Source organism: Trichomycterus rosablanca, chromosome 23, assembly GCF_030014385.1.
Source record: "Trichomycterus rosablanca isolate fTriRos1 chromosome 23, fTriRos1.hap1, whole genome shotgun sequence".
Classification (NCBI taxonomy): Eukaryota; Metazoa; Chordata; class Actinopteri; order Siluriformes; family Trichomycteridae; genus Trichomycterus; species Trichomycterus rosablanca.
Window position 1 is genome coordinate 2514527 of NC_086010.1, and position 23338 is coordinate 2537864.

General features: G+C 40.7%; 3 protein-coding genes and 1 long non-coding RNA gene across 4 annotated transcripts; 3 read left to right on the top strand and 1 right to left on the bottom strand.

Moving 5' to 3' along the window:
* The first annotated feature begins 846 nt into the window (after positions 1-846).
* Positions 847-1384, top strand: LOC134300868 (uncharacterized). Its single transcript, XR_010007377.1, has 4 exons — positions 847-894; positions 981-1052; positions 1152-1223; positions 1310-1384. It is a non-coding gene; the product is annotated as an uncharacterized LOC134300868 (long non-coding RNA).
* A 1907-nt stretch (positions 1385-3291) lies between these two features.
* On the top strand, positions 3292-9928 carry vsig10l (V-set and immunoglobulin domain containing 10 like). The gene is made up of 8 exons (XM_062985916.1): positions 3292-3361; positions 4550-4879; positions 5059-5331; positions 5589-5855; positions 7680-7793; positions 7873-7913; positions 8801-8893; positions 9703-9928. The coding sequence occupies exons 1-8, from the start codon at positions 3295-3297 to the stop codon at positions 9769-9771; spliced, it is 1254 nt and encodes a 417-aa protein (XP_062841986.1). The 5' UTR covers positions 3292-3294; the 3' UTR covers positions 9772-9928.
* Positions 9929-14687: 4759 nt separating this feature from the next.
* Positions 14688-17392, top strand: lim2.5 (lens intrinsic membrane protein 2.5). Its single transcript, XM_062985884.1, has 4 exons — positions 14688-14862; positions 16101-16250; positions 17110-17244; positions 17331-17392. The coding sequence occupies exons 1-4, from the start codon at positions 14688-14690 to the stop codon at positions 17390-17392; spliced, it is 522 nt and encodes a 173-aa protein (XP_062841954.1).
* Positions 17393-18365: 973 nt separating this feature from the next.
* LOC134300748 (free fatty acid receptor 3-like) lies at positions 18366-19253 on the bottom strand. Its single transcript, XM_062985169.1, has one exon. The coding sequence runs from the start codon at positions 19251-19253 to the stop codon at positions 18366-18368; it is 888 nt and encodes a 295-aa protein (XP_062841239.1).
* Positions 19254-23338: the final 4085 nt, after the last annotated feature.

Consider the following 23338-nt stretch of genomic DNA (forward strand, 5'->3'; position numbering starts at 1 on the left):
AACATGGCAACTCGCATCGTGTTGGATGCCAACGAAGCTGTGGAAAATGGTAATTATGCTCTGAATATGCTGCGTTCTTTCAAACACCATAGGCTAAAGTTAATATAGATAACCAGTAACTACCAACATCACTGGTATTAAAACTTATAGATGAAAAAGAGCTTTGGCCGATACTACGGTCAGATATGTGTATCCAATACTTCGCTTTGTGAATGAGGGCACAGTCCTGCGTAGCAAGCATATCACTTTATACATGTACCAGTTACACATTATAAGTTAAATATACACTAAAACAAATTACGATTTTTAAAATGTTTTCAGCATAAACAAATTTTAAAATTTGAATCCTGCAGCGCAGTTGGGACAGGAGCAAAATAAGAGTGAAACATTATTTTAGAAGTTATATATAAATAAATATATAAAATAAAATATATAATATATAGTATATAACTAAATATATATGACTAATAGAAATAAAATTCTTTGTTTACAGATGATGGTGTTAGACTCTCTGTGGAGGAGACTGGCACTCAAAGTACAGTGCGCCCCTTTATCCACCAATCTGGTAGGTATACCAGCTAAAATGTCCATTCATGGTAAATTTACGCGTGATGTGAAGTGACTGATAGAAATAAAATTCTTTGTTTACAGATGATGGTGTTAGACTCTCTGTGGAGGAGACTGGCACTCAAAGTACAGTGCGCCCCTTTATCCACCAATCTGGTAGGTATACCAGCTAAAATGCCCAGCTAAAATGTCCATTCATGGTAAATTTACGCGTGATGTGAAGTGACTAATAGAAATAAAATTCTTTGTTTACAGATGATGGTGTTAGACTCTCTGTGGAGGAGACTGGCACTCAAAGTACAGTGCGCCCCTTTATCCACCAATCTGGTAGGTATACCAGCTAAAATGTCCATTCATGGTAAATTTACGCGTGATGTGAAGTGACTGATAGAAATAAAATTCTTTGTTTACAGATGATGGTGTTAGACTCTCTGTGGAGGAGACTGGCACTCAAAGTACAGTGCGCCCCTTTATCTGCCAGTCTGGTAGGTATACCAGCTAAAATGCCCAGCTAAAATGTCCATTCATGGTAAATTTACGCGTGATGTGAAGTGACTGATAGAAATATAATTCTTTGTTTACAGATGATGGTGTTAGACTCTCTGTGGAGGAGACTGGCACTCAAAGTACAGTGCGCCCCTTTTCTTACTGAACTGGTAGGTATACCAGCTAAAATGCCCACTCATTGTAAATGTATGTGTGATGTAAAGTGACTAATAAAAATCTAATTCCTTCTTTACAGATGAAAGTGTTAGTGTGGCACAATGCAGTATTGAATCAGCACACTCCAGCTGAACGTTGTGCATGTATTAGCTGTTTAATGTATCAGTATTTTAAAGTTGTTTTTTTTTACAATTCTTTGGAATATTGATGTCTATTTTCAGCTTAATTGTTTTTTATTAAATATTTTTATTTTCAAGCTTTGTTTGCTGTTTTATTATATTTATTGTCTTTACTAGAGGGGGCGGCACGGTGGCTTAGTGGGTAGCACTATCGCCTCACAACACGAAGGTCCTGGGTTCGATCCCCAGGTGGGGCGGTCCGGGTCCTTTCTATGCGGAGTTTGCATGTTCTCCCCATGTCCGCGTGGGTTTCCCCCGGGTACTCCGGTTTCTTCCCACAGTCCAAAAACATGCCACCAGGTTAATTGGAAACACTGAATTGTCCTATAGATACCTAGCCGCTAGATGCACTAGTGCATTGTGGTGCCGGTCCCAAGCCCAGATAAATTAGGGAGGGTTGTGTCAGGAAGGGCATCCGGCGTAAAAACTGTGCCAAATCAATGAGCGATCATGAGGATGACTCGCTGTGGCGACCCCTGAAAAAGGGAAAAACCCGAAAGAAGAAGAAGAAGAAGAAGATTGTCTTTACTAGAGGGCTAAGGTCATAACACAAACCCAGAAACCAATAGGCCTCAGTCCATTTGGGGGCAGAGGGTTCTTTTTTCTGTCCCAGATACATGTTAAAGCTCCCTTGACTGTATGTTGTTGTACCCATTTCCTAATAGCTTTTAATTTGTAGCTAACATCTAAGCATTTGATTAATATTTCATTTTTCTTATTGAACCTGGCAAAAGATCAGGTGACACTATATGGCCAAAGGTATTTGATGTTCCTGGTTAGGGGCATGGTGGGTCTGGCACCAAACACACAATGTACAAAAGGTAGGCTCAAGGAGAGGAATCTCTGGATTATATGCCATTGCAGTGGAACACAACTTTCACAAGCACTCACCATATATAAATACCAGAACAGCTAGAAGATTTCATTATTGGGTCATGGATGGCAGTGATCCTTACGCTCGACAAGTGGATGGATGCATCAGTGGTGTACACCAGGAGAACAGTTTTATTAATGGCATTGTCTGGTTCATAGTGTGGTTCCAGTTTCCAGTAGAACAAAGGGTAACTGCACAGTGTGGTTGCTGTGTACTTGGGTTTAATTTTTACCTTCCTATCTGAAAAGTACATTATGTTCTTCTAGTGTGTTTTCTGGTACTATTTTTCCGCAGTGTGGGACAGCCCAACCATCCTGAAGGTAAGCTACCTGGGACAGGTAACCTACCTGACCTGACCAATAAGCACACAGAAGGGGCGGGTCTTAGATGCCTTCGCTTAGCTCCGAATAGTGGCGTTCGTTTATTATGAGTCATTTAAATGATTTAAATCAATTTATGCTCATTTGATTCACTTTACAAAGTTGTATGAATGCACAGACAAACAAATGGAAAAATAACTCAAGTTGATTAAACGTGTGTACTTAAGTAATTTTATTTCTAAGAAAACCTGGTTTAACGTGTTTTGCTTTCTCTGTGTTTGGTAGATCAGCACAGCTGACTAGATTTACAACTACAATCTGAGGTTAATACTAATTATATGTAACTAAAATCTACACTTTATGTGCTAATAAATACATGTGTACAAAAAACTTGTGTACAAAAAACAGGTATAAATTATATAAGAACAAACGGTACTTGATTTGTGCTTGCGAATCGACTCTCGTGGCTGATTCAGTTCTAGAATCAAATGAGTCGTTTGAAAGAGTTCGGTTCAATCGTGAATCTTTCAGCACCGTCCTCAAAACAGTTCAAGTCGTGAGGCGGTGAAAATATTATTTTTAAGTTTTCTATCCCGTTATTAGACAAACATTCGACAACTTTAGGTTAGTTTAAAGCCTGTTGAAATTACTTTTTTGCTGTTTTTTGTTATAAATGCGTATTTACGTCGTCATGATGTGTAGTCCTTCTAACATCGCCAATCCGGTAACGTTACTTCTGCTCGCCTGCAGCATTACAGGTAAGAAAATGCTCAAAATATAACAATATTATTTGTAATATACAGCAAAGTGTATATATTTATACAAATAAAAACAGGAAAGTGTTGATACTTAATCATTATTAATCTAAATACCACTGAATTATGTTTTACATGTTGAAAAAAAATAGTTTTCTATGATAAATACAATCCGTGTAGGACTTTTTTTTTCCATTTTAATATGGTAATTTTAAAAATACAATAAAAGTCAAACGTTAAATTGTATGTAAATACAAAGTAGATGAAAGGTCAGTAAAAAAAACCCTAAACTGGACTTTATTATGTGCTAAAATTGGTCTGGATGGTCAGATGTAATCCTAGAACCACAATATTAGTGTCATTGTTTACAGTCAATCAAGCTAGACATCACCATGGATGTCATGATTGCAGTGCAAGATAGAAGTGAAGGGAAGAAATAAGTCTGCAGGGGAGATTTGTAGTCAGCTGAAATGAAATGGACTTACTTGGCCACTATGATCGTAAGTATGTTAGGTGGAGACCCAACAGCACTGTACCTCCTGTGAAGCATGGTGGCGATAGTATTGTGCTTTTATTAAGCTGGTGGTTTTGCTTCCAGTGAAACTGCTGCAATGTGTAAAGTCAGCCGAATAAATAATAATAAGTGATACAAAACCTATGAGGAAAACTGGTTTTGTAATAAACTCCTGATCATAACCCTTATAGTGCCAAAAGCATGTCGTCTGCTATCAAAAGTATGCGATCGAGTTAAAAAGACATACAAGGGGACATACAACCAAATATAAGGTTTGATTTATGTATGTTTTGACATGTAATATTATTATATTACTGTACAGAAAGGCTCAAAATTCTTTGAGTTATTTTTGACAGAAATTTGTAACAAAAATAGAAGTTATAGGAGTCATTTATTTTTATGTATGTAAACTTTTGACTTTAGCTGTACACTTCTTCCTCAGTAAAAGCTCACTTGACTTAAGAAAACACTTCCCTGAGACTTTGCAATGAATAGCTTTTTGTTGTGGAAAGTACCCAAAGTAGGTCTTGCTTCACCTGATCCAAGACGCACTCGCTAGTCACTAGAGTGCTGACATGTCAGGCAGTCCATGAAAATCAGCAATTATGGACAATCCTTTGGGGTCTTCATGATTTACTTCTGCTTGTGTTTTATTGTTCTTTTTCTTCCATTCACAGGTTCCATTTGCAACCTTGTCATCGTGCCCACTGGACCGGGAGTGGTTACCGCTTCCGTGGGTGCCAACGTGACCCTCGGCGTCACCTACAGCGGAGTCACTGATCCTCTGGTGACGTGGCTGAAGGGTACGCTGATTCTGGCTACGCATAACATAGGCTCTGGCGCAAATGCTGACATCGCCTCTGAATACAGAGGAGTGTTATCGGTGGATCAGACTGGATCTTTGGTCCTCCAAAATGTTCTGGTCAGCTACAGCGGGACATACACAGTACAGATGGCGAAGTCCGGGGCACACGAGGCCTCGCTGAACTTTACACTCTTTGTGTATGGTGAGTAAAACATTTTTTAAAACACAGCTTCTGAGTCTAGGATGAATTTCTACTTGAAGAACTTAATCTGGCAGATGACGCCTCATTTGCACCTACAATGCCATGAATAAATTTAGACCAGATTAATAAATGTGCTTCATTAAAATGGGTCAAATTCAGTGACTTTTTTATCTTTGCAGACAAAATAACGGACGTCTCTGTGGACGCTGGAGCACAAGACGTTGTAGAGGGCGGAGCCACGATGACTTTGTCTTACAGCTATCTGCAAGGGCCAGCGAGTACTTTCGAGTGGTACTTCAAAGGTCTGGAGATCAGAAATAACTCTCGGTACTCGATAACGCAGAAGAGTCTGACGGTTAATCGGCCGAGCCGCAGCGACGCCGGTAACTACAGCGTGGTGCTCAGGAACCCGTTCAGTTCCGTGAACCAGAGCATTAAGGTTGCGGTGCTGTGTAAGTGTCGGTCACTGGTATTTATATATTAATCCTTTAATGGTCTGCTTAACTATTTGACTAAATACTTGGGTAAAAATAAGCTGTATTTAAATAATCTTGTTTGGGTCATATTTACTTCTTGGTTGACGTGTGTTAAACTCAATAATATGGTAGATATATAAGCTTTAAACCATGAACAGTGGCTGCAAATAAAAAAAAAAAAGGAAAATAAGTATTGGGACACCCCTTCAAATTTTCAAATCCATGTGTTCTAGATGGTCCGGATCAGCCGGTGCTGGAGGTCAGCCCTGCGAAAGCAGCCTTCGTGTCCGGAGAGACTTTGACTCTGTCATGTCGAGCTGCAGGAGAACCGGTTCCCACTGCCCACTGGGTTTATAAGGGCAGGACTCTCCCGTCCTCCTCCGACGGCGCCCTCCAACTCCCTCACGTTCAGACGAGCCAGAGCGGCGTTTACACATGCGTACTGAGTAACGGCAGGACCAAGGCGCAGCTCGAGAGGAACGTCACCATAGACGTCCGGGGTAAAATGGAGCCTAAAGAGAACCTGCACAAGCCGAGACTTAGGAAAACATGGAGAGTTTCATTTGTTTAGTAAAAAAAAACAGGACAGGAGTCAATCTGGGTGAATCGGCAAGCACTGGAGACACTAGCCAATACTAAACCAAACACTAGCCAATACTAAACCAAACACTAGCCAATACTAAACCAATCACTAGCCAATACTAAACCAAACACTAGCCAATACTAAACCAAACACTAGCCAATACTAAACCAAACACTAGCCAATACTAAACCAAACACTAGCCAATACTAAACCAATCACTAGCCAATACTAAACCAAACACTAGCCAATACTAAACCAAACACTAGCCAATACTAAACCAAACACTAGCCAATACAAAACCAATCACTAGCCAATACTAAACCAATCACTAGCCAATACTAAACCAAACACTAGCCAATACAAAACCAAACACTAGCCAATACTAAACCAAACACTAGCCAATACTAAACCAATCACTAGCCAATACTAAACCAAACACTAGCCAATACTAAACCAAACACTAGCCAATACTAAACCAAACACTAGCCAATACTAAACCAAACACTAGCCAATACTAAACCAATCACTAGCCAATACTAAACCAAACACTAGCCAATACTAAACCAAACACTAGCCAATACTAAACCAAACACTAGCCAATACAAAACCAATCACTAGCCAATACTAAACCAATCACTAGCCAATACTAAACCAAACACTAGCCAATACAAAACCAAACACTAGCCAATACTAAACCAATCACTAGCCAATACTAAACCAATCACTAGCCAATACTAAACCAATCACTAGCCAATACTAAACCAATCACTAGCCAATACAAAACCAATCACTAGCCAATACTAAACCAAACACTAACACTAGCCAATACTAAACCAAACACTAGCCAATACTAAACCAATCACTAGCCAATACTAAACCAATCACTAGCCAATACAAAACCAATCACTAGCCAATACTTGCCAAGAGTTTCACTCTTCTTTTTTTAGGAAAAAATATAATGACATTTGTGACCACAGTAACCTAGCGGTTAAGGTACGAAGTAATAATCAGAAGGTCGCTGGTTCAAGCCCCACCACTGCCAGGTTGCCACTGTTGGGCCCTGGAGCAAGGGCTCAGTTGCTTAGACTGTAAACTGTAAGTCACTTTAGATAAAAGCGTCTGCCAAATGCCAAAAATGTAAATTTAAAGTGTCCTTTATTTTATTATTATTATTAAATATGCAATAATACTTTTTCAGGCCACTATTTTCAGCCGTATTTTTAAACAGGGTTTTGTCTCGTTTTCCATGCTGAGGCAGTGATGATGACGATGATAACGATGATGATAATGATGATGATAACTTCATATGTTGTTGTTGTAAACTCTGCAAACTGGTTGGATTGCTTTAGTCGAACATTTAGCCAGTAATTCGAGTCTTTATGCAAAGGACAAATACGCTGATGAGCCAAAACATTTAAACCAACCTTCATCCCAAATATGTGACCTCTGTGTGTGATCTTAAAGGTAGAACAACAGCCACTCTTCTGAGAAGGCTTCTCTCAAGACATGTGAAGTACAGTATGTCTGTGGGAATTTGTGCCCATTCAGCCAAAAGATGACAGCATTTGTATGGCTGGGCACTGAGCTGTTGCTGCAAAGTTGGAAGCACCTAATTTCCTTTATATAACTGATTCATTACACCTGTTAGCAACTGTCGTGGCGGAAACACATGAATTCGATAACTAGAAGGGGCGTCCCAATACACAGATCTCTACATTCGATCTGTGTGGCGTTTGTGCAGGTCTTAGCGGGTCGGCCATTGCTGCTATAGCCGCCGGAGTCCCGTGCGGGATCCTTCTTCTGCTCCTCATCGCAGCCCTCATCTTCCTCTGCTACTACTGCCACAAAAAGAAAGGTGTGTGATCTCAATATTCAGCCAATCGTCTTCATCCTCTCGTTTATAATCATCTCTAATACGTGATTTGTGTCGACAGATCGGAACCCCGAGTATCCTGTCGCAAAAGCCGTGGAGAAAGTGAGTACGAGACGTTCTTTCTCACAGATGCTAACATTGCTAATAATGAATTATGAGTTGCTCCACCGAACCACAGTAAGAGCTATTGTCCTCACAAGGAGGAAAATTGGAACAGTGGTAAATCTACCCAGTATTGAACAGTCGGCTGAAATTTCTCCAAGGGCTCGGCGACAACTCACCTAAAATAAGAAGTCAGTAAGACTTAAAGACGGCTAAGTTCAACGTTCATGTCGTAATTTCGTTGTGCTACAGGTTCACAAGCCCAACAAAAGCCTGAGAGTGGAGCTGAAATATCAGATTACACACACTGTTTATTTACAGTCGCGGCTCCTGAAGGTCGTGCAGCTCGTTATAAAGTTATGGCAAGTCTCTTTTTCACAGTAGGGAGCTGAACATTATTATTGTTATATATATATGTCCTATCTCAGCTTTTCAATGGGCTCAAGACACACACACACATTTAGTGTCTCCAATAAACTCCATTGTTTTTGGACTGTGGGAGGAAACCCACGCAGACACGGGGAGAACATGCAAACTCTGCACAGAAAGGACCCGGACCGCCCCGCCTGGGGATCGGAGCCAGGACCTTCTTGCTGTGAGGCGACAGTGCTACACTTGAGCCATTGTACCGCCCATTATTATCATTATTATTATTCATTTCATTTTTCTTTTTCATTGTTTGCTTTATCCTGGTCAACGAGTCTGGTTCCACCGAGAAACACTGGTTATAACAACAACAACAATAATAACAATAAAATAATACTAATAATCATAATAATCATAATAATAACAATAATAATAAGAACAATAATGACAATAATAAAAATACTACTACTAATAATAATACTTCTGTTTCTCTGATCTGACTGATTTGTGTTCTTCATTAGGCAGTGATGAATCAACCTGATCTGACCCGACCTCATCAACTCCTCACCATCGGTCTGAAACCTCCTCCAGATTATAACATCTACCATCTCCAGGTGATGGACGCTCTCTCGTTTTCAGGCGGGCATGCGTAGCTTATCGTAGCTTTATTTTTCTCCCAAATTTAGTCGTATCCAGCTCTCTCTCTCCTCCACTCCTGTAGACCCGAGGAGGGCCATACCTAACACACGCCCCCCCTCTGACGTGTGCAGCTGCCAACCGCTTCTTTTCACCTATCCGAGGCAGGTTCACACAGGGATCAATATCACGTATGGAGAGCCAATCATGTCTGTGTGTAGGGGCCGGCCGGCTGATAGCAGAGCTAAGGTTCGAACTTGCGAGTGTTGTAGTGCTGCACCACTCCAGTGCCCTAAAACACTTTTGACTTTTTTGTTACTCAAACGGTTCATAAAATGGAACTGGTAAACCAGCCAGGTTCGATTTCAGCAGCTCTGCAGTAAATACATCACAGCCATTCCAAATTTTGCCATTGAAGTCAAGCTGTCAACTTAAAGTATCTACAGAAACACAATGCCATGATCTTGACTTTTATATTTATGCCATTTAGCCGGCGTTTTTATCCAAAGAAAATTACAATTGTGACTGTCTACATGCAAGCTTTTGGAGCTTAAGGGCCAGGGGCAGCCTGATGGTGGGTGTTGGGGCTTCAACCAGCGACCTTCTGATTACTACTTTAGTACCTTAATCGGTTCAATAAGCTCCACATACTTTTGATCTAGAAATCTAGTGTGACTGAATAATAATAAAACAGATAATAAGATGTGAATATTTGGATATAAACACTGATTTGTCCTGATTTGTTAGATTTTGATTCTAATTCTTGCTGGATTTGCTTTGTTTTCAGATGTCGGGAGAGCGATCAGGCCCGCTGCCATCAGCGCTGCCCCCTGTAAGACTGGCAACTACGGTGTAGCCCAGCCCCGATGCCCAGGTTCTAATCCTCTCATTATGTCAGACATCCGATGTATAAAAACCTTAATAATGTAATGTAATAATACGTTTTATATGAACTTTTATCTTTAACATATCTTTCTGTTATTTTACTGTCTATTTTTTATAAATAAAAATAAATATGCATAAATAGCTGCTTATGGTTGTCGTGTCAACTGTTTTAGATCTGATGTGCTTTACAAAAATGAATAATCAGATTAATAAGGTCTGAGTGACTTTGATAAGGGCCAAAACAGTTTGGTCAGGTATCTCTGAAAAGGCAAGGTGCACTTAAAATTAGACCCCAGGGGGGCATGAGGCCATGGCGTATGTATAGTACAGACCAACATGTGGCTAAATTGCAGCTTATTTTAATACTGGTGATGACTGGGGGAGAACTGGACATCAAAGCAATGGAAGACTTGCTTTAAATCAGACGAGATGCACCAGACATAGAGACGTTAAAGGACCTGCTGGTAATGTCCAGGTATTAAGTACCACAGTCCTTCAGATGACCTGTGGAGACCATGTCTCCATATTAAATCAGACAGGTGGTCCTAATGTTTTGGCTCATCTGTGTATATACATATTAATTATTTATTGATTTTTATACACCTTATTTTCGGTGCGAACGATCACGTGTCCGAAACAACCCGGCCAGTCGGAGCGTGAAAGAAAGTGAAGCGTCAGCACGATGCATTGACCAGCGTTACTGCAAGCCTCGGCACATCCACAGTTCCAGAACTGCTAATACAAGAAAAAAAGAGAACACAAATTACAATGACCCCAATCTGAACAGAGGGGGGTCACGTGGCCCTGGCATCACCCGGCTCAAGTGCATTTGTTCAGCGTGGGCAGACGCGTGAGCTTAAAGGATTTTGCCACCCTCGACAAAAAACACAGGGGGGATAACTTTTTGGAATTCGGCCTACAGAGTTCTCTTTGGGGTTACGTCTGCTCCGGGCTCCTCACTCCTCGCTCCTCTGTCCTCCTCTCTCATTCCCTGCAGGAAAGTTTACTGTTCTTGTTTTCTGAAGAACTCAGGTAAGATAAATTTACATTAAAAAAGAAACATTACTGAATTTATTGCAGGTTACGGGTCTGAATATTTTGACTAGAAATGAAATAATCCTCATGTCATTAATGATCGACGACTATAGTTGCCTAAAGTGTAAAGAAGAAGAAACACAGAAGCTAGAGCTAGAAATACTGATTCCAAACTCACTAAATCAAAAGAACCTGTTTACATTCTGAGAAGCATTTACTTAGCAAAAATGTTAGCACATTTTTTCATGATTAAATGTGGGGGGTGGGAGTGGTTGGTATGTATTTAATGAATTAGATTTCAATGATTCTTGCAACTGTTCTGTTTCTATGACTGAATATTCAAATATACTTCTTTTTCTCTAAAACTAAATAAATCCTCTTCATCACTGGTGTCAATAATAATAATAATAATAATTGACTAAATGTTTGGAAGTATAGAAGTGCAAACTACAAAAAAAATGAAATATGCCTGCTGGAAGGTACTGGGCTAGTAATCAGAAGGTTGCTGGTTCAAGCCCCTCGGCAAGGCCCTTAACCTTCAACTGTGTTAATTGTATTCAGTCCTAATTGTAAATCACTTTGGATAAAAGCGCCTGTTAATGCTGCAAGTGTGAGCATGCTTCATAAAGAACATGAGCCCGGACTTAGTAACAGACTCTACTACATGTGCTCTTTAGTCAAATCTCATTTATTAAATACATACCAACCGCTCCAACTCCCCACATACATTTCATGAAGTGGTTTTGGATGGATTGTAGATTATTTATCGTTTATTGATTAGAGCACAGAGGATTTACGCTAATCAATAATGTTAACACCTCTTATGTATTAGACTTAATGCGAATTAGTAATAATTAATAAATCAAGTAGCACAAAGTGTTATAAAGTCGTGCATTATATGTGGAACAACAGGCGCCATGTAAAAGCAGGTTGATGTGAGGCACTGAAACGTTTTCTAGGTGAATTCATACATTTACTCCTCTCACATCCTTCAGATATTCATCAGCAAAATGTACAAACTATATACAGTTATTTTGAACTCTGGCAAGTAGCCATGACATAAGAGATAAGAGCTTCTGAAAAAGATAGGACATCTCTCAAAGTTTCCACACTACGAGGTAGAAAATATTACAAAATTAAGGCCTATTTAAATATAAAAAAAACTTAAAGGCTGCACTGTAGGACAGGGTGTCGCTGCACTGGTGCCAAAAGTATACTGCCAAAATAACATCACAGCTCTGGGTTTCTGTCACCAGCCTGGATTATTCACTACAAGTATGTGGACACTTGACCGAATTACTGAGTTCAGGTGTTTCAGCAAAACCCTTTATCAACAGGTATCTCCAATTAACCTGACTGAATGTCTTTGGACCTGTGGGAGACAACCGGAGCACCCAGAGGAAACCCACACAAAAAGGACCCTTATGAATGCGCCACTGAGCCAGGGCGTCACCGTACTGGTGCCAAAAGTATTTAGACACCTGACCATGAGCTTCCCATTAAAAAAACAAATGTTGATCTGTGTGATCTTTTTAGCTATAACAACAGCCGGTCTTCTGAGAAGGCTTCTCACAACACTTACGAGACAAGTACAGTATGTCTGTGGGAATTTGTGCCCATTTGGTCATGAGATAACAGCATTTGTATGGCTTTATTCCAGGTCAGGGCTCTGCGCAGAAATAATAAACTGAGCTTGTCTTCACGTCTTTATAGAGCTCGCTTTGTGCACAGGAAAGGCCCTTCCATAAACTGTTGCTACAAAGTTATAAGCATATAATTACCTTTAAATTATTAATTTATTTCACCTGTTTGAAGCTGATGTGGCTGAAATGCATTAATTCGATAGTTTGAAGGGGTTTTCCAATACTTTTGTCCATATAGTGTACCTAGTAACCGGTGGTCAGCGGAGTGATACGGAGGTAAAATTCAGAGAGAAAGTAGATCTGTGTAGATGCCTAGTAATAGGTGCATTGCATACACAGCGACTATTGTCCTTTTAGGCAATCCTCTAGGCTCTACTTGTTAATTCCCGGTGGATGGACTCATACTGCAATATGTCCAACCTTGTGTGGAGTCCATCCACTGGGAATCGAACCATAGCACCTAGAGGACTGCCTAAAAAGACCTAACAGTTAATTAATATCTTCTTTTTTATATAAGTCAATAGGACATTGAATGATTCCATTGTCATGTTGGTTTAGAACAGATACCATCTCGGTTAATCATTCATTACAGCCATACTAATATTCAGCCTGTTTTCCATTTATTAGACTGATGCATGCAAATAACATCACAGCTCTGGGTTTCTGTCACCAGCCTGCATTATTCACTACACGGTATTAGCCGAAAGTATGTGGACATTTTCTAATTATTGAGGTCAGGTGTTTCAGCCACACCCATCATTAACAGGTGTATTTAAGCTATTATAGGGACTTTAGGGATCTAAATTTAGGGTAGAGCTTTTGGCTATCAATCAAAAGGTTGAGAGTTTAAATCCAAGCTCTGCCTTTAAGCCACTGTTTGGCCCTCGAGCAAGGCCCTTAACCCTGGGGCTCCAGGGGCACCGTAAAGTGGCTGACCCTGCGCTCTGACCCCAGCTACCAAACAAGTACATGTGTATATGTATAATGACAAATAAAGGCGATCTATTCTATTCATTCATTCACTGTCTGTTTTACCACCGCTTCATCCTGGTCAGGGTTGCAGTGTGTGCAATTCACTAGGCAAAAGGTAGGAAACACCCTGGACAGGTCGCCAGTCCATCATGGAGCAGACACACACCCACATGCACACATTTTTAGTAGCTCCAATTAGCCTGACTAAATGTCTGTGGACCTGTGGGAGAAAACCGGAGCACCCAGAGGAAACCCACATAGACAGGGGGAGAACATGCAAACTCCACACAGAAAGGACCCGCACCAGTGCGCCGCTCAGACACCCTATTATGAATTATACATTAGGCATAAGGCAGTTGTAGCCTAGTGGTTAAGGTACCGGACCAGTAAGTCCGAAAGGTCGCTGGTTCAAGCCCCACTACTACCAGGTTGCCACTGTTGGGCCCCTGAGCAAGTCCCTTGAGCAAGTGACTTTGGTTTGAAGGAACCCCAGAGTCCTGATCTAAAACCTAACATACAGCTTTGGGTTAGATTGGTCAATTCAAGCGATGAGTGAGAAAGGAAATGAGATAAAGAAGCTATACATTCACCTCCAGATCTGCTGTAATCTGTGGTTTTCTATCTACAGTTGACTGCACATAATGGTTACATTAAAAGAACGTGGAACAGTGGTCTCATGCAAGGTTCAAAGAAAAAAAAAAAAAAAAGGTCTTCTACTGTTGAATAAAATTGGTCTGGATGATCAGGTGAAATCCATAAAACATTAAAAAAGTTGTTATGAGTTGGAAGCTGCTGAAACACTGAGGCACTGTCAGCAGTCAAGCAAGCTTTGTTTTATTTTAGGTTCAAAGGCTTCAGAACCTGAAAGCAAATTAGAACCTTAATGCCTGAAGTTTGTTCCTTTTTTTGCATGATAGCCTTTATTATTCCTAATAATAAAGTTATTTTTGTGTGGGCATCTCCCACTTTCCTTAAGCATGCAGGTAGGTGGATTGGCTGCTCTAAACATCCCCCTAGATGTGGGTTTGTGGATTAGTGAATGTCTTTAACTCCAAACATGTCCAGCAAGGTTGACGTCGGGGACAAGATAAAGAGGTTCTAAACTGACACCACAACGACAGGTGCAGTTGAAACCCGAATTTAATACTTCGCGACGGTGTCCACATACTTTTGGCTTCGTAGTGTATATTGGCTGATGGGATGTGATGTGATTTCAGTGTGGTGAGAGTCAGTCGGGATGTACAGCTTCATGGGAGGAGGTCTGTTCTGCGCCATCGTGGCCAACATCCTGCTGGTGGTGTCGACGGCCACCGATTACTGGATGCAGTACCGCCTGTCGGGCAGCTTCGCCCACCAGGGTCTGTGGCGCTACTGCATGTCGGGCAAATGCTACATGCAGACAGACAGCATCGGTAAGCCTAAGATGAAGTACTGGTACCATAAATATAAATAAACAGATTACATAAAGGCTCCTGATGCTGAACGTGCATGTTTACTATGAGTCTGGTTGTTTTTTTTATAGGATGGTTGTACATGAACTATGGGTAATGTTCATAGGGCTACATGACACCTATATAACCCCCTAATTACAACAGACCAAACTTGACCTCTTAATCATGTTTTTTGACACCGTACTGCATTATTTAACACCTTTCTGAACAGTTGACTTTGTTAAATGGCCAAATGTATATGGACACCCGAGTATGAGCTTGTTGACCATCTTATTTCAAAAACTGTAGCTGTCACAAGATTTTGGCGTATGTCTAAAGACGTGTGTGCCCATTCAGTCATTGGTCAGGCCCTGATGTTCCTTCCAGACCATCGAAGGAGGACGGAGGACCCTGCTGAATCTGGTTCCTCTCAAAGATTCGTCCTGTAATTTTAGGGGAGCCACTGTCACCCTCGGCTGCTCAACAGAGGGTTTAGGTTTGATTTTGGAATGGAAAAGGGCCAAACATTGGAATCAAATCACTGGTTTAATATCACCAATTTTATTTTTAGCACCGGCATTGTCTAGAAATAACAAAAACACAAAAACACTGGGCCATATAGAGCCATATATTCCTTAAGGATTATATATATGGACATTAAGGAAGGTTCCTCAACAGTGGCTTACGTCTTGCCACTTGCCTATTTGGGAGTGCTGCAAAGACGCTTGATGGTTATAAAGTGGCCATGGGACTAACCCTCTTCTTGCCAGGATGCCCAGTTTGACCAAACAGTCAGCTCTATGTGACTCAAAGTTCAGTCAAGCTTCTTCCATTTCATATGTATTGAGCCCAGTCTGTTCCTTGGAACATTCACAGCCTTAGATATTGATTTATGCCTTTGCCACAAGCAGTTCCTCAGACTTCAAGGTTTGGTTTTCGTCCTGACGTTGCCTTTTATGCCAATTTATGTCCAGTGAATACAAAATGCATCAGATGGACTCCAATTGAGTTTTAGACATGTCAAGGATAATTAAAGCAAACAAGATGCACCAGACCATAATTACAGTGAAATGAGCAGTAAATGAATAGAATTACATTTACATCTATTTATTTGGCAGATACGTTTATCCATAGCAACCGTTCATCAATTGGGGTTTTCTGGACTTTCTGGACCTTAACCGTTCTGAGAGTCTTACATTCTGTTTTTTTTCTTTCGTCAGCGTACTGGAACGCCACAAGAGCCTTCATGATTCTGTCCTCGATGACGTGCTTCGCCGGGATCATCGCTGGCATCCTCTCCTTTGCCCACTTCTCTGCTTTCGAGAGGTTCAGTCGTTCCTTCGCTGCGGGGATCATGTTTTTCGTTTCGAGTGAGTTGTTAGCCTGACGTATCTACTAAAGTACGATCTGCTAATAATAGCCATGTCAATTTTGTCACATTTTAAGCATGTTTATAAAATTAGATGTGCTTCAGTTACTTGATTTCGGAATGTTTTTAAAAGGAACACCATTGTGTATGCTGGGTATGATTATAGCAGTCGGACCTGGTGAGACTTAAAGATCAGAAAGAATGGAGAACAACTGATTAGCACTTGTAGAGAAATATATAGAAGCAGAACATTCGGGGAACGAATTATACATCTTAATATTTCATAAAATAATTCGTTATGCTTCCTCTCTACTGGTGCTGATCCCCGCCCTGATTGAGGAGAGCGAGACTAACACACGTCGCCTCCGACACGTGTGCAGTAACCGACTGCATTTTTTACCTGCATGAGGCGAGTTCATACACGGATCAGCTTTGTGTACGGAGAGCCACACCCTGATCAACGCATTATTCCTCGACTCTGTGGAGGCGCCATTAACCAGCCAGCAGAGGTCGTAATTGCATCAGTTATGAGGAACACTATCCGGCTCCCACCCTGTATGAACTACAGCCATTTGATGTTCATGTAGGCGCCCAGCCCAGCTGGGTGGCAAATGTCAGATCTGGTGTGCTAGTGTGTCTTACCGCTGCGCCACCTGAGCACCATTTGTGAGTTTTTCTACACAACTCTCTGTAGGGACAAATTTCATCAACAGAAACTGAATGGACAACGATTGGACAATGAAATTGGCCATAAATTAACTTGCACAGCCGTCCATAGGAAGTCAATTGCAATAGAAGCTAGCAAACATTTTATATCTCATCCGACGAACTGTTCACGTTAACCTCCGATATCTTGACAGCTCTCTTCGTTCTGCTGGCCATGGCGATCTACACCGGCGTGACCGTGAACTTCCTCGGGAGGCGGTTTGGAGACTGGCGCTTTTCCTGGTCGTACATCCTCGGCTGGGTCGCTCTGCTCATGACCTTCTTTGCAGGTGGGTAAAATATCAGCAGTAAGTCGTAATGTACGTTTTTTAATACGTTAGTTGGTCATTTGTGTTTGGTTTGGTTTGTTTTGCAGGTATTTTTTACATGTGCGCCTACAGGATGCATGAGTGCAGGCGGGTGGCCGGCTCACGCTAGATGGACAAATAAACTCTATTACTTTATTATTTACTATATTAAATTTTTTTTGTATTGGAAGGACAATTGGAAGGGCAGTTAGCATGTATGATTAAGTGAAAGTCAGTGACATCAGTCATCAGTGCTAACGCTATGTTAAAGTAAACTGGAGAAAAACATAACAAGGTGCTTTAGGTTTTGATCTAGCATTAATAGTATTATTAAAATTGTTTAAACACCAAACCCGGTATTATTACTCTGGGAATTTATACTGCAAAGTGAAATCTGCAATGAAAACTGGACAAAATAAATTCAATCCTTGAAATATAGTTTGTCTATGTTCTTTATTTGAGAGACATTAACCACCTTAGTAGCTCCTTTTCTGTTCATTTCTGTTCTGGCCGTCTCATAAACTCGCTCAGTGGTCGTCATCTTCCTCCATGAAATTTTCAGCAGTTTAAACTAAAAAGAACTTAAAATTACACAATAAAAAGGTGCATAAATCATTCATTATGCACCTGATCTATGAGAAATGAGATTTTTAAAAAGAAATACAAGCATGTTTATGAATCGCAGCATGAACAACGATTGATTGTTCAGGGTTAGAAGGTAAGAAAGTCGGATCATAGGTCCTCATAACTGGTGCGACTGCGGCCCCTGCTGGCTGACTGATGGCGCCTGCAATAATGCTGATGGGGGTGTGGCCCTCCGTACACAGTGCCCGTCAAGTGTATGAACTCGACTGGTGCAGGTAAAAAAAAAATGCAGTCTGTACTGACTGTACGTGCCGGAGGGGGCGTATGTCAGGTGAGAGGCGTCCTCAGTCAGCGGTGAAGGGTCGAATCAGTATAGAGGACGCGATCAGGGTAATTGGACATGACTAGATTAGGGGGGAAATGGGGGGTGGGGGGGTGGGGGGGGAAATGGGGGGGGTTAAATCTATAAAAAAAAAAAAAAATAAAAAAATAAAAAAAGAGACTCATCATCCTGGCTCTCAGGTTCTTGGTTTTTGGCACCAAAAGGAGAAAACACTTTTTAAGGAGAACTTGGTGGTTTTGCGATACATGCTGGACGAGAAGTAGAAGATGATGGGGTCCAGGCAGGTATTGAAGGTGCTCAGGAGCAGTGCATAGGGCCTCCAGGATGGGCTGACGTTAGTACTGTAGCCTATCAGATGAGACAAGTTATAGGGCAAGAAGCAAACCAGGAACACGCTCAAGGTGCCCAGCGCCATCCCGATGGCCCTCTGTTTCTTCTCCTTTGATATGAGGGGCCTGTGGTACAGGATCCAGATGCAGTTAAGGTAGCAGAACAGGCACACGCAAAGAGGAATAAAAAAAATGACCACGAAAAACTCCAAGCGCACCGGAAGCAGCACTCGTTTTTGATCGTCTGAAAAGTCGTCGTAACAGGTGCCGTTGGCCTGCGTGTGGTTTTGTCCACTCATGTGGACGACAATGAAGACGATCGTGCAGTGAGCCGCGCTGAACGTCCAGATGAAAACGGCACCGATGACGCCGTAGACGACCTTGCGAAACTTCATGTAGGCTATGGGAAAGCCCACTGCCAGGTAGCGGTCGACGCTGACCGCCATCAGCACCAGAGAGCTTGTGTAAATGGTGGTGAAAAAGACAAAAGACATGATAGAGCACAGGACTTGGGATAAGTTCCACTGAAGGCCCAGCGCCGCCTCGTGCATCTTCAGTGGCAGAAAGAGCAGAAAGAGAAGATCGGAGACGGTCAGGTTCAGCAGGAGGACGCCCGAGGAAGTGGGATTGTTGCTGAGCTTCAGGACGAAGGCGTAAACGGCCAGGATGTTGGCGGGCAGGCCGATTAGAAAGGTGATAATGTAGCCTGAGAGAAGCACCCAGTAATTTGTCATTCTGGTAGACGCAGAACTCTGGAGGAACAAGAGAGACGAGCATCAAGCACCATGAACAGCTTCTGTACAGCTTCTACAATCATGGAATACAGTCCACACCTTATTTAAGACCTAAGACCTAAACTATCGGGTCTGTGTGAAAACCTTGTGATCTCTCTATATAGACGCATTTACGTCATCCTACACTCCTGAGAAGAGGGTGTGTCTACATTCTTAGCTTCCTTAAAATGCTCCTACTGAGCTGAATCCTATCCCAGCTTTTCAATGGGCCCAAGGCACACAGTACGGGATGCCAGTCCATCGCAGGGCAGACAGACATACACACACACACATACACACACACATCCATTCACTTATAGGGCAATTTAGTGTCTTCAATTAACCTGACTGCATGTTTTTGGACTGTGGGAGGAAACCGGAGCTCCCGGAGGAAACCCACGCAGACACGGGGAGAACATGCAAACTCCACACAGAAAGGACCCGGACCGCCTCACCTGGGGATCAAACCCAGGACCTTCTTGCTGTGAGGCGACAGTGCTACCCACTAAGCCACCGTGCTGCCCCACATAAGATCAGAAAATATGAATTTCATAACTTCTACATTTTAAAGGATCATCGTCCATGTCACAAGATGCTAAATTTAAAAACAAAAAGATGTTTTACTGGACAGCTCTGTATTTTAAGTGGATTAGTTTAAATATGTTTAAATAATAAAAAAGTGACTTGTAGTTTTGTCAGCTTTTGTATGCACTCATTTACACCCTGCAGTCATACTCCCTAAATGTCATCATTTGAGCAAGCATCATTATATATTATTAATAAAACTACTGGAATAATTGAATGCTGTCTGTAGGACGCATGTTAAATTAACTTGATACAGAGAATCTAATTCTGTCCCTGGACATAAAAAACAAAACTGCTTATCATGACAGAATCTGTTTTTCTTTCCTGTGTTCACGTACAGAACCAGAAGCTTAAACATTAACCCTGAACTTCCTGCTGTTCGAAACATGAAATATGACTCGAGCGCGCTGCAAATCAAGAACTTTATGGCTGTTATTTGCTGCCACTTGCTGTTTTCATGACATTTATTATTAATTATATCTGTCGTAAATTAAATGCTGTAATAAAAAAAAAATACACGATGATAAATGATCTGCTGTCGAAGTAAAATCTTTACATGTGGTTGTGCTGGTATGAGTGGATCAGACACAGCAATGCTGATAGAGTTTTTAAACACCTCACTGTCACTGCTGGACTGAGAATCGTCCACCAACCAAAAAAATCCAGCCAACAGCGCCCCTGTGACCACTGATGATGGTCTAGAAGATGACCGACTCAAACAGCAGCAATAGATGAGCGATCGTCTCTGACTTTACATCTACAAGGTGGACCGACTAGGTAGGAGTGTCTAATAGAGTGGACAGTGAGTGGACACGGTATTTAAAAACTCCAGCAGCGCTGCTGTGTCTGATCCACTCATACCAGCACAACACACACTAACACACCACCACCATGTCAGTGTCACTGCAGTGCTGAGAATGATCCACCACCTAAATAATACCTGCTCTGTGGTGGTCCTGTGGGGGTCCTGACCATTGAAGAACAGGGTGAAAGGGGGCTAAAAAAAGTATGTAGAGAAATAGATGGACTACAGTCAGTACTTGTAGAACTACAGAGTGCTTCTATATGGTAAGTGGAGCTGATAAAGGGTCATTCTATAATTTGGGGTACATTTCACATCACCAAAAAAGTACAAAAACAATGTTCTCTCTCAATAGAACAATCAGTGGTACAAGTTAACATATTCCTTTATGTAACATATCCACTATTTGCAAAGCTTAAACATTAATTTTTTTTATTTTTATATTAAAGGGACAGTAGATGTAGACTACTAGGTAACTTAGTTGACAGGTAACATAGTTGACAATTTCCCTATTTTGACCCATAACTTCAGTGGTAGACCTTGCCTGGCTGACCACGTCATTTCTTGAACAGAATAATATCTAATTTGAACATACATTTGAATTAAAATGATAAAAAAAATTGTAACCATGACAATGTATGTAACATAGTTGACGGTCAATTAATATACTCATTGACAATGTCCTCTTATTTTTTTAAAATATTTTATCTATAATAGCACATTCACCACAGTTTGTTCAATATACCCTCCACAGAGAACAATGATATCATGTAATGCTGCTCACATAGTTTTAGAACAAACCATTTTTGAGTTGCTGAGTGGAGTTCTGTTAGTAACATAGTTGACTTGAACTTTTGCGGACATTAATAAATAAAGATATTTAAATTATTTAAAAGAGAAACTCAATTAAAAAAATATTATTTTTCTTTAGTATTTAAACTTTTGAAATAAATTAAAAAATAGTTGTAATAATGTTGTTGCCCTTAATGATTTTATTCGTTATTTTGAAACCAAGGCACCCTCAACTTAAAAAACGGACACAGCAAAAACTGTTCATTTAGGAACATCATGACAAATTTCAAGCTAAATGAAGCATAGGATGCACATAATGTTTTTGTGATATTACAACATGTAAAATATGATATTTTTAAAGAAAATAGTTAGAATAAATATAATTATTATAATTGGACATGGAATGTACCCCAAATTATAGAATGACTCAAAATGGACAGTGAGTGTAGAAACAAGGAGGTGGTTTTAATGTTATGGCTGATCGGTATATATATATATAAGAAACAGTGGTTTCTTGCCAAGGTTATGAACAAAACCCAAATTGTCGCATAATCTGTATAGGTCACTGGAGCACAAGTGACACTGTGCAGGGTCAGTGAGCTTTACATTGCAGTGGGTTTTGGGGCCGCTGTAAATAAAAAAAAACCCTGATTAGAAACTGATACCCTACTTTTGTACTTATGACAATTATTCAGCCAAAAGTCAGACAGAGTTACATAAATCACTGAAATCCCTGATATGTATTAGAATATGAACTATACTGACTATAATAGTAAAAGACCTCAATAAAAATTACTGATGTGTATAAAAAATGGTTCAAATCACCAACACACACACACACACACACACACATATATATACACACCATTCTGCCATTTCTAACACTTGGACATCTTTATAACTATGTGAACCTGTCAACAATATAAATGAATTTCAGTATCTCAACATTATTAGATTTATTTGTACGAGTATTTACATTTAAACATTTTACTCCATATTACATATAAAAGAGATTAAACCGCTAAAATATGAATTTACAAAAATATCTTGATTGCATATCTGTATGCAGAAAAAAACCATCTGAAGGACTTACCAACTGCTAGTGATCTGCTCAGCTGTAAAATAATAATAAGTAATAATAATAATAATATAGTACTTTTTGTAAGTGCAGATTAAAGATATTAGTAGCAATACAACTGAAAAAGACTAAAATAATTTCAACAGGTCCAGCTGCAGTCTGCAAAAGACAAGGACAGAAACTTCAAAACATTCAGGAAGTCCATGCAAATTTAATCTCAATCATGACAGGAAGTGCTACACCCCCGAACGACACTCAGCGTTAATTACTCTGACGCAGGACACTCACTGCTAATGGAACGATCGATCTGCTGTTCCTGTCCGAGGTTCCTCTCAGCCTCATGGATCCCTGTTACTGCTGATACTACTGTATAATAAATTCTAGTATTTATTTAGTCGACTTCACTGACCACATCATCCTGGTCCGGCATCACCCTGAAAGACCAAGAGCTATGCAGGAATACACCCAGACAAATGGGACAGTTCATTACAGACCGGCCCACATCAGTCGGTCACTCAGACGGTCCAGCGAACGACTTCCGAAACTCCTCACAGTCAGTGACTGGAGCTGAGGATCAAACCTAGGTCATCGCGACTCATGTGTCTTCGCTACACACACTCCACCACTGCACCAGCATTCACCCCTGTACATTTCTTCCAAATATATCAGAATATACATCAGCATCAAAAAGTAAAAACAATAAAATCATTGCTGTACTATGTGCTTAACTCCTTTTATGGCTATTTCAGCCTCCACTCTTCTACAAGAATGTATCTGTGGGAATTCCTG